This window comes from Megalobrama amblycephala, linkage group LG20 (genome assembly GCF_018812025.1).
Source record: "Megalobrama amblycephala isolate DHTTF-2021 linkage group LG20, ASM1881202v1, whole genome shotgun sequence".
In the NCBI taxonomy this organism is placed as follows: Eukaryota; Metazoa; Chordata; class Actinopteri; order Cypriniformes; family Xenocyprididae; genus Megalobrama; species Megalobrama amblycephala.
The window spans coordinates 34,983,121-34,995,473 of record NC_063063.1 but is presented as its reverse complement, the minus strand read 5'-3'; the positions used below and the strand labels follow the sequence as shown (position 1 = coordinate 34,995,473).

General features: G+C 32.3%; 1 protein-coding gene across 6 annotated transcripts in view; it reads left to right on the top strand.

Moving 5' to 3' along the window:
* Positions 1-12,353, top strand: part of pald1a (phosphatase domain containing paladin 1a) — an 80,854-nt gene that overhangs the window by 8,172 nt on the left and 60,329 nt on the right. For 5 of the 6 annotated variants that reach the window (XM_048171684.1, XM_048171680.1, XM_048171682.1 and 2 more), the window contains 2 exons: positions 8,632-8,817; positions 8,915-9,017. In XM_048171684.1, the coding sequence (XP_048027641.1) occupies positions 8,645-8,817; positions 8,915-9,017 (276 nt within the window). In that variant the 5' untranslated portion in view covers positions 8,632-8,644. Of the gene's footprint in view, positions 1-356; positions 417-8,631; positions 8,818-8,914; positions 9,018-12,353 lie in introns of those variants that run through there. The other variant, XM_048171683.1, reaches the window with a different exon arrangement.

Here is a 12,353-nt window from a genome sequence, read left to right as displayed (position 1 = left end):
CAATGACATTTCCTCTCTCAAGATCCATTAATATACTAAAAACATATTTAAATCAGTTCATGTGAGTACAGTGGTTCAATATTAATATTATAAAGCCACGAGAATATTTTTGGTGCGCCAAAAAAAACAAAATAACGACTTATTTAGTGATGGCCGATTTCAAAACACTGCTTCAGGAAGCTTCGGAGCATAATGAATCAGTGTGTCGAATCATGATTCAGATCGCGTGTCAAACTGCCAACGGCTGAAATCACGTGACTTTGGCGCTCCGAACAGCTGATTCGACACGCTGATTCATAACGCTCCAAAGCTTCCTGGCTATGGAGGCCTCACGGAGCCATCGGATTTCATAAAAAATATCTTAATTTGTGTTCTGAAGATGAATGAAGGTCTTACGGGTGTGGAACAGCATGAGGGTGAGTAATAAATGACATTGTTTTCATTTTTGGGTGAGCTATCCCTTTAAATGTTGCTGTCCTCAAAGCTAAAAATTCTTACAATAATTGCTTTTTTAATGGTATTTTAGGGTATGTAAAATTTTATTTATTGATTTATTTATATTTTTTAGATTCAAACACCACTTAAAAAGCAATGATTTCTTTTAGGAATACTTTTTAAGCTCTATTTATTTTATTAAATATCAAAGTATATTTACTTAGGGATGCACGGTATATCAGCCACCATATCGGTATCACTGATAATGTGTTCATTTTTAATGTTATTATTATCGGCCAGATAAGAAAATTTGGCTGAGATATTAAAGCCGATAAATAATGGATTATTTCCCTCAGCTGAGACACTTCAGATGCACACTGTCCTCCTTTATGATTTTAAATTGCTTGAAATATGATTGAAATCACTTCTAAAAGGAAAATACTATTAAGTTCAACATGCAGCACAAGTCTCTCATATAAGATACATAAAATTATAATGAGAACATTATAACTGTGTGCTTGGGACATGGATTTTAATGGTGAGACTTTAGTTTTTGTAATCAGGCTCTCAAAAATTATATAAATTTAGATTTATCACCCAATATATCGGTTATCTGTTTTCAAATATAAAGAATTATCGGTTATCGGTTATATTTTTAATGTTATCGTTATCAATTATCGATAAGACAATTTGGCCGATATACTAAAGCCGATTAAATAATTCATAATTTCCTTCAGATGTACACTGTTCACCATGATAGTTTAGAATTGCTTGAAATATGATTGAAAATCACTTAATTTTTTTATTTAGATTTATCAGCCAATATATCGGTTATCGGCTCTCAAATATAATTATTGGTTATCGGTATCGGCCAAAATTTTTATAACACTGCATCCCTAATATTTATATGTTCCCTCAACTTTCAAAATGACTTTTATAGTTTATCATTTTAATTTTAAATATTAAAGTACATTAGTACAGTAGCATAGCTCAGATATTCAGTGTTTTTGTGTTTCTCTGGACGAGTTGCATGTATTTTTATTAAATGACTAAATTGAGACATGAAATCGTGTCTCCGCACATCTCTCACTGCTCGATGTTTTGGTTGAAAGGCACGACACGAGTGTAGAGAATAATTATTGGGAAATAAAATGATGAATTGCATTGGCTTAATGCAGTTTCACTAATGGATTTCACAGTGCTGTGGTTTGATTCTGAGCGTGTCGTCACATGATGGGTTTTCCATGGGGTTCAAGCAGGAATGTGACAGACATGATGTCTGTCTCTCTGTCAATTGGTCACACTGTTGTTTACTAGCCCACAACACACACATTAACCTACCCTCATGTCGTTCTAACGCATTTCACTCTCTCTTTGATTTTTGAATGACCAAGCTGCTCTTTTCCACACAGTAAATGCAGATTCAGGCCTTTAAGACGAGGTCATATGATGTTAAATAGTTATAGATATGCCCAAGTTCATATATATGATACATAATCATCCTTTAATATCCTGTAGCCTTGAGTTACCAGATTTAACATGCCAACTGTGTGTGTTGATATGTAGATGCCGAGGCTGTGTTTTCATTTTGGGCTGAGCTCTGTTCAGAATAACTGTAATTATGTGCTATTTCTGATCTGTAAATGCCTGTGTGTGTGTGTGTGTGTGTGTGTGTGTGTGTGTGTGTGTGTGTGTGTGTGTGTGTGTGTGTGTGTGTGTGTGTGTGTGTGTGTGTGTGTGTGTGTGTGTGTGTGAGATGATGCACAATTTTTCCTGTAGCATTCTGGGAAAACCATACAGCCAGTTTGGTCTCAGACAAATGCCAAGCTCGATTAAAGTGCTGATATTTAGTTGCATGCAAAGTGTTTTTGGTTTGTTGATATCTGAGTTCAAACTCTCCTTTACAAAAGCACTAAATATTTATTTGCTTAAACTCTAAATATGAACATATATTTATTATCCTTTGTAGCGTGAATATTACTCAGTGTGATTTTAATGGCATTTTAACTAAACGTGAAGGTTATCTATTCACCGAAACCTCATTTAAACTGTAAATATTACAGTGAACATGCAAATCATTCAGTACCGCGGTATTACTATCCAATACCATCATGAAGTAACATGCACATCCCCGTGGTGTTGCAACACAGGAAGTTGTGTGAGGAAGTAGTTTTTTCCGGGGCAGTTGTTCTTACTCATAGGGGAAGTTCTGTGACACCGTGGTTCATTGCTAATGGAGGTGAAACGGTGATTGTCAAAATAATCAGTCTTCAATATAGTGTAAAACCCCAGTAAACACCCGTTCTCTGACCGCTGTCTTAGTGAAGTGAATTATTCATGTCAACATCGCTGTCATGCATTTGTATGTTCTGTTCTTAAAGACACTCAACATCCTCATTTTTATGAGGGTAGTTCCCTGTTTCAAGGGATTTTTATGTCTTAAGTCATGGTTTTGTAACTTTTGACCTACACGTAATGTGCCGCAGATTAAGGATATGTTCTGATTTCCAGATAGATCCCTGTGACTTAGGGTAACTGGCCATCTTAGTTTATAGTTGAGATATAAACACTGATGTCTACAGTATTGATCAAAATAGAGCAAATCACCTTTTGAAAGTAACTTGACGCTTCAAATAATGATTGTATCAATTACATTGTTACACCAGTAGGTGGCGACAACTGAATGTTAAAGTATTTGTCATTGAATCATTCATTCAAGAGATTTGTTCAAAAACACTGATTGATCCAGTAATGAAACAAGTCTTTATCAGTGAGTCATTGAATTATTCACTCAACCCGATTAAAAATAAATTCTAATGAATTAAATATTTTTTAAATAGAGAGCAGCAATTAACATTTTGTCAGAACCTCTTGTAAAATACATGTTTTGTTTAGTTGTCTGTTCAGAAACCGTGATCTTTATTTTAAACTCAATTCTCAATTTATCCACAATCGTGCAGCTCTAATTTGTAAGAAATTAGACTGTATACACAGCTGTTTTTGTCTGCAGACAGATTATATTGTGTGTTTTTATGCTGTTGGGATATTTTTTAATATGGCTGTATGGTTTTTATGTTTTATTTCAGCTTTGGTTAGAGAAATGTTGCTTTGGTTGTTGGTGTTTTTTTTTTTTTTCATTTCAGTTAATGTTTTTTTTTTTAAGGTTTTAGTTTTCATTTTAGTCGTAGGTTAACTATAATAACCCTGTACTTCCTGTGGAGGTAGGCGGCAACTCTCTGTGTGAGGTGTGTCACCTAAAACTGACTTTGCGGTTACAAACAAAGTTGAATGATCCTTTATCCTTGCAATAAAGCAGTATCTTATGATATTATCATGCTACTTCAAAAGAATAGCAGGGTATTACTGTAATATCATATTTCACAGTCCCAAAACCATAGTTATACCATGTAAGTTGTGCATATCTTTGAGTTGAGATGAGTCTTAGAATGATTTTCCAGCTGCGTTTAATTCACCATAATTACAGTTTGCTTCAGTCACATGTTCCCTTAAGATTTCATTTGACCCTCTTCTGGAGAGTTTCAGACTTTAGTGTGGAGATAAATATTATAAGTTAAAGTCAACTTGAAATCCAAATTTGGCCAATTTACTTTCAGCTTATGATTTATTTGTGCATTTTATGTTTTGCTGTCGATGTCGGTCTCATTTCTCAGAATACAGAGAAACTTTTCACCATTCAATCAATTCCTGATGGACAAAAATCAAGTCGCACCTTTTATCTCTTCGAATATCATGTTTTAGTCAGATAATGGACGCAGAATGGTTTTATGTTGACTCTTTATATATAGTGACCAATTTGTCCCTATATATATATATATAAAGCAATTTGAACCAATGGGATCGTGTAGGGTCCTAATGGAGACCCGATTTGGTGGGGGGATCCAATTTGTCCCTATATATAAAGCAGTTTGAACCAATGGGATCGCGTGGGGTTCTAATAAAGACTGGATTTGGGAGGGGGATCCAATTTGTCACTATATATAAAGCAGTTTGAACCAATGGGATCGTGTGGGGTCCTAATGGAGACCCGATTTGGTGGGGGGGATCCAATTTGTCCCTATATATAAAGCAGTTTGAACCAATGGGATCGTGTGGGGTCCTAATGGAGACCCGATTTGGTGGGGGGATCCAATTTGTCCCTATATATAAAGCAGTTTGAACCAATGGGATCGTGTGGGGTCCTAATGGAGACCCGATTTGGTGGGGGGATCCAATTTGTCCCTATATATAAAGCATTTTGAACCAATGGGATCGTGTGGGGTCCTAATGGAGACCCAATTTGGTGGGGGGATCCAATTTGTTGTTATATATAAAGCATTTTGAACAAATGGGATCGTGGGGGGTCCTAATGGAGACCCGATTTGGTGGGGGGATCCAATTTGTTGTTATATATAAAGCATTTTGAACAAATGGGATTGTGGGGGTCCTAATGGAGACCCGATTTGGTGGGGGGATCCAATTTGTTGTTATATATAAAGCATTTTGAACCAATGGGATTGTGGGGGGTCCTAATGGAGACCCAATTTGGTGGGGGGATCCAATTTGTCACTATATATAAAGCAGTTTGAACCAATGGGATCGTGTAGGGTCCTAATGGAGACCCGATTTGGTGGGGGGATCCAATTTGTCCCTATATATAAAGCATTTTGAACCAATGGGATCGTGTGGGGTCCTAATGGAGACCCAATTTGGTGGGGGGATCCAATTTGTCCCTATATATAAAGCATTTTGAACCAATGGGATCGTGGGGGGTCCTAATGGAGACCCGATTTGGTGGGGGGATCCAATTTGTTGTTATATATAAAGCATTTTGAACAAATGGGATAGTGGGGGTCCTAATGGAGACCCAATTTGGTGGGGGGATCCAATTTGTCACTATATATAAAGCAGTTTGAACCAATGGGATCGTGTGGGGTCCTAATGGAGACCCAATTTGGTGGGGGGATCCAATTTGTCCCTATATATAAAGCAGTTTGAACCAATGGGATCGTGTGGGGTCCTAATGGAGACCCAATTTGGTGGGGGGATCCAATTTGTCCCTATATATAAAGCAATTTGAACCAATGGGATCGTGTGGGGTCCTAATGGAGATCCAAATTGGTGGGGGGATCCAATTTGTCCCTATATATAAAGCAGTTTGAACCAATGGGATCGCGTGGGGTTCTAATAAAGACTGGATTTGGGAGGGGGATCCAATTTGTCACTATATATAAAGCAGTTTGAACCAATGGGATCGTGTGGGGTCCTAATGGAGACCCAATTTGGTGGGGGGATCCAATTTGTTGTTATATATAAAGCATTTTGAACAAATGGGATTGTGGGGGGTCCTAATGGAGACCCAATTTGGTGGGGGGATCCAATTTGTCACTATATATAAAGCAGTTTGAACCAATGGGATCGTGTGGGGTCCTAATGGAGACCCAATTTGGTGGGGGGATCCAATTTGTCCCTATATATAAAGCAGTTTGAACCAATGGGATCGTGTGGGGTCCTAATGGAGACCCAATTTGGTGGGGGGATCCAATTTGTCCCTATATATAAAGCAGTTTGAACCAATGGGATCGTGTGGGGTCCTAATGGAGACCTGATTTGGTGGGGGGATCCAATTTGTCACTATATATAAAGCAGTTTGAACCAATGGGATCGTGTGGGGTCCTAATGGAGACCCGATTTGGTGGGGGGATCCAATTTGTCACTATATATAAAGCAGTTTGAACCAATGGGATCGTGTGGGGTCCTAATGGAGACCTGATTTGACCCCGAATTTACTCATATATTTTGTTATGAGTAATTCATTTATTATTTGCATTTAGCATGTTCACTTCGCTGCTGTATGACAGACCCGTGACCCATTTTTGGGTCACGACCCACTGATCTAACAGACGTGATTGACAGAGCCTCTATCAGTCTATCCCAGTGTTCCCAGCTCTTCTTGAAGCTGTACATGTGATGTGTGATCTGTGATATACATCTCCTCTCAACATCTCTCAAGAACGAGAAGCGTTCTGCATCCTTCCTCTGATTAGCCCGTTCAACCGCAGATGCTTCCTGCAGCTGCAGAGCACTTCCTGTCTGCACGCAGACCCTTTTGTGCCGAGCGATCCGTCCCAGCTTGAACTTCACCAGTGGAATTTCAATAGATGGTGAGGCGGGAAAGGGAATGCCCATCTGTGTGCTCTTTTCCGTCTCTGTTTTCAGTGCCGCGGACACTGGGAGATTTTATTTTCCCTGTGAATGGGCCGCAGTAATTGGATTTCCTGAGGGAATTCTGTCACTTTGAGAACTAGTGTTTTGCTTCCCAGTTTGATTCAGTGTGGAGGCCATAGTGATTATGTAGGAATGTGTTCATTGTGTGGTAGTCGTACTAAAATACTCGGGATTAAAAATCCAAACCGTTTTAGTCTATTTAGGAGGACATTAGTATGAATTTTCAGGATGTTTATATGTTGCATGTCTGTCTGTTTTTATTTATTTATTTATTATTTTTTTATATTACTTATGTATTTACAACCCGAATTCCGGAAATGTTGGGACATTTTTTAAATTTGAATAAAATGAAAACTAAAAGACTTTCAAATCACATGAGCCAATATTTAATTCACAATAGACATAGATAACACAAATGTTTAAACTGAGAAACTTTACAATTTTATGCACAAAATGAGCTCATTTAAAATTTGATGCCTGCTACAGGTCTCAAAATAGTTGGGACATCCCAACATTTCCTGAATTTGGGTTGTTTTTATATTATTTACTTTTATCTTTAATTTTATACACTTCATTTAAACTTTACTTCACATCTGTCTTTTTATATATTTTATATTTTATTTTATTTCTTTATATTTTATTTCTTTATATTATTTTTTTATTATATATATATATATATATATATATATATATATATATATATATATATATATATATATATATATATATATATATATATATATATATAATTATTCTGTTTATTTATATTTTATATTATATTTATATTTTTATATTATTTATGTATTTATATTATTGTTTATTGTTTTTGCTATTTATGTATTTATATTTATTACTTGCTTTTTTCTATCACACACAATAAATATATATATATATATATATATATATATATATATATATATTATTCTATTTATTTATTATATATTTATAGTGTATTGTTAAATTGTTTATTTATTTTATGTTTATATTATATATTTATATAATTTTTTATATTTAATTTAATTTATTTTTTTGCTATTTTTTTAGCATGTTTTGTTATTTATGTATTTATTTATTTTTTATTTACTAGCTTTTTTCTTCTCTTCTGTCACATATTCTATTTATATTTTATTACGCATTTATAGTGTTTATTTATTTAGTTAAATTTTATTTATATATGTATTTTTGTATATTTGGATGTTTATTTTTTATATTATGATTTTTAATTTATATTTTATAATTTTTTTATATTATTTATTACACATTTCATGTTAGTGATTCCGTCTTTGTCTCAGATTTATTGCCTTTTTTTATCTTCTCTCACACTCAAATGATAAACTCATGCTGCTTTTAAATGGTTCAAGCACTAGAAATGAAACATAAGTGTTGCAGGTTTGATTCCAGGTGACCCAGATACTGAGGCGTTACTAAAATGCTCAAAAACACCAGCGAGCCCTTGATGACATTTAACCTCTGCTTTCTCGATCAGTACTGGAAGCGAGCGCTTAAAGAAGCGCGCCTGCGGTGGCCTGTAAACAGGCAGACGGGGTCGTGACAGCTTGTTTTTCAGAGAGAGGATGTTTGCGAGCGATCGTCTAGCGGCCGTGGGTGGGTTTTCAGGGCGGGCGAGACGTTCATCTAGGGCACATTTCTGCAGATGGCGGGTTGTGCTCTGAAGATGTCACCTTAAATTTGCCACACTTATATAAGAGCTTCATCCGGTGAGCGTGAAAAACAAACCGCTGTGCAGACTGAGATTATCACCACTGCATTTATATACCCATATACTGAAATAAGAGAGATTATTGAGATTAAACTGATTTATTCCTGCGTTCGCTCCTAATTCAATCAGGTTAAAGACATAAAACAAGGTGATCAAGAATGTTCTCAGGACTGTTGGAGGATGATGAGAAAGGGATGAAGCATCTGCTGCTGTGTTCATGTGATAAATGTGTGTTTTTCTGTGATTGACAGCTGCCAGTGGAGTATGGGTACGACTGCCAGCGCTGCTCCCCAGCCCACGCTGCATGAGAGTTTCCACGGCAACGGGATGACGGACAGCAGGCGGTCGGCCAGCAGCGCCTCCTTCCAGACGCTCAACATCCACAACAACAAGGCCAAATCCATCATCACTAATAAAGTGGCTCCGGTGGTCATCACGTACGTCCAGCAGCGCGACACTGTTCTGAGCTCCTGCGGAGTGTGTGGAGTTGAATATAATTCACCTGATTGAGTCTGTGTGTGTGTGTGTTTATAGGTATAACTGCAGACAGGAGTTTCAGATCCATGATGACGTTCTCCGTACAAACTATAAAGTTGGGAGGATCTCGGACAACATGCCTGAGCACCATCTGGTCCAGGTGAGCCGGACGATTATTCTCATGTGGTGAGGGTGAATCTGATGAAAACTGGTTGCATTTCTCTCTCTCTGGGAAAAAAAAAAAAAAAAAAAAAAAAAAAAAAAATAATAATAAAAAAAAAAAAAAAAATTATCTTTTTTTATACTTTTTTTATTATACTAATTTATTTGTTGATTATTTTAACCTTGTCCCCCTTTACATTCTCATCACTGTAATCAGGTTCTTTATACTTTATAAAAAATTGTTAAATAAACGTTAACTCAAATAAAATATTTCAAAAAACTTTTTATTTTATTGTTTTTATTTTATTTCATCTATATTTATTTCAGCTAGTTGCTGAGGAAATATTTATCATCTTTTAGTTTAACTTGATGTACAAAAATAACTAAAACTATTTAGGCATATTAAAAATAAATAAATAAATAAATAAATAAAAATGACTAAAGCACACAACAAAATATTTTTTTTTTAATCAAAAATTAAAATAAAACCAGAAAATACAAAAATAAAAATTAATTCAAAATATTAATAGAAACTTAGTGATACTAAAATGTTATTTTATTATTATTATTATTATTTTTTAAATTAAATGAATAATGAAAATTAAAAGCAGTTTAACAAATACTTCAACAATGTAAAATTAATTTATTGTAAATATCTATTAATTTATAATATAAATAATATTTATTAATTTATAATTTATAATTAATTTATAAAATATAATTTATTTTATTTGAAAATAAATAAAAAATCTAATGACAAATAGGCATATTTTCTCATCTGATTCTCATCATTTTTAAAAAATTGTATATGAAATCATATTTATTTTCAAATAACATAATATATATTATATTATAATATTAAAAAATATTATATTATATAATATATTATAATATAATATATTGTTTATATAATATATTATTTGTATATGTGTGTGTGCATATATATATATATATATATATATATATATATATATATATATATATATATATATATATATATAAAATAATAATTTTTTTATAAAAATAAATTCTTTTCATTTCAGAAAAAATTATTTGATTTTGATTTATAAAATTTAATTTATTAATTAAAAATTTCTCACCTGATTCTCATCAACGTATTTTAAAAAAATATTCCAAAAATTTTTATAATTTTCTTTTTAAATATTTTTTTAAATATGGTGATGATAATCAGTCATTCAATTTTACTACTACTAAAGTACAGTATTTTGCACATGTACCGTGATAGTACCATGGTATTCTTTAGAAAAATTCACCCTGTCATGTCATGCAAAACTCAATGAAATGCATTTAATGTTTGAGTTGAGTTACTTGATAAAGTTTTGCAAGCTGCAACAGTGTGAAAGAGCTGTTTATATGCAGTAAATACTATGGTACAATAATATTATTTTCATTATGCTTTGATATATTATGATATATTGAGTTTCTTCATCATGCCACAGCTCTGTTTTTAGTAAGATTCACTCTTAACATCAGGTCTGAGCTCATTTCCTTCAGATCCGCGGGTCGTGAACGTGTCGCGGCGCGTCTGTCCTCACAAACTGAGAGTGTAATTAATTACTGCCCCGCTGCTCTGCGCTCGTTAGTCTTCAGAAGACGTTTGCACCTTCTCTGAAGGCTTTGAAGCTCCTGGCCTGAAGACACGCGCTCGTTCTCTTTGTTTGCTCGTTAGTTTCTGTTTGCTGACGAGCCGATGATGAGTTTCGCTGCAAATCAACAGAAAACACGGAGCGGTCACTTCTCAAACACTGCCATTGTTCCTCTTCCGCCTCAGTATTTGATGTTCTTCTTGAGTTTAATGGTCAAGTTTTCTGCATCATAAAGTAGTAATTAGTCATTTAGCAGATCATTTAATTAAAGCTGGAGTTAATGCGTGTTAAAGCTGTGTTGAACTTATATGATATGAAAGCTTCTGTCACTTTATCTCTTTATTATTGAAATTGAAATTGAAATATACTCTATTGTCACTAGTAGGGAAATTTGGAGTAGACTCAAAACGTAACATCATCACCTGGTAAAAATATATATACACACAATACATACTATAAATATACATCCTATACACTAGCACACTAGCTCCAGATTTAGCAACTTGATAGATACCGGCACAAATGAATTTTTAAATCGGTTCAGTTTGCATCATGGGATCCTGTACCTTCTCCCAGAGGAGGTAATATTACTTTTATTATCTCTTTTAGGTACTATTTTTATTATTTTATTAATATCTTGAATCAACCTTTATTTTAGTTGTTTTAGTAATGTGCTTTTGTCATTTTATTAGTTTTTTTTACAGTTTAGGTTTATTTTCGCTTTAATTTTTATTTTAGTGCTTCAACTAAATCTTTCTTTAATTAGTTCTCATAGTAACCGTTTAAGTTAAGTTTAGTTGTTTTTTTGTCTAATGCTTTTTATTATTTATTTTATTTTTTATTTAATTTTAGCTTTATTTTTTATTTTAGCTTTATTTTAGCTTTACTTTAGCTTTATTTTATTTATTGTATTATTTTATTTTGTTAATTTTATTTTAGCTTTATTTTATTTATTTTAGCTCTGTTTTTTATTTTAACTATTGTAATTTTATTTTAGCTTTATTTTAATTTTATTTATTTTATTATTTTTTATTTTTAGCTTTATTTTATTTTAGCTTTATTTTATTTTAAATTTTATTTATTTTAACTCTATTTTTTATTTTTTAAATGAACTATTTTAATTTTATTTATTTTATTATTTTTTACTTTTAGCTTTATTTTATTTATCTTATTTTATTTTAGCTTTATTTTATTTTCAATTATTTTTTAACTTTATTTTAATTAAATTTTAGCTTTATTTTTATTTTAGCTTTATTTTAGCTTTACTTTAGCTTTATTTTATTTTATTTCTTTATTTTATTAATTTTATTTTAGCTTTATTTTATTTATTTTAACTCTATTTTTTATTTTTTAAATGAACTATTTTAATTTAATTTTAGCTTTATTTTAATTTTATTTATTTTATTATTTTTTTACTTTTAGCTTTATTTTATTTATCTTATTTTATTTTATCTTTATTTTATTTTCAATTTTTTTATTTTAACTTAATTTTAATTTAATTTTAGCTTTATTTTAATTTTATTTTAGCTTTACTTTAGCTTTATTTTAGCTTTTTTTTATTTATTTTATTTTGGCTTTATTTTAATTATATTTATTTTCTTATTTTTCTTATTAATTTTATTTTAGATTTAATTTAATTTTATTATTTTTTTATTTTCACTTGATTTTAATTTTTTTTAGCTTTATTTTAGCTTTACTGAAGCTTTACTGTTTTTAAAATGTTTAAC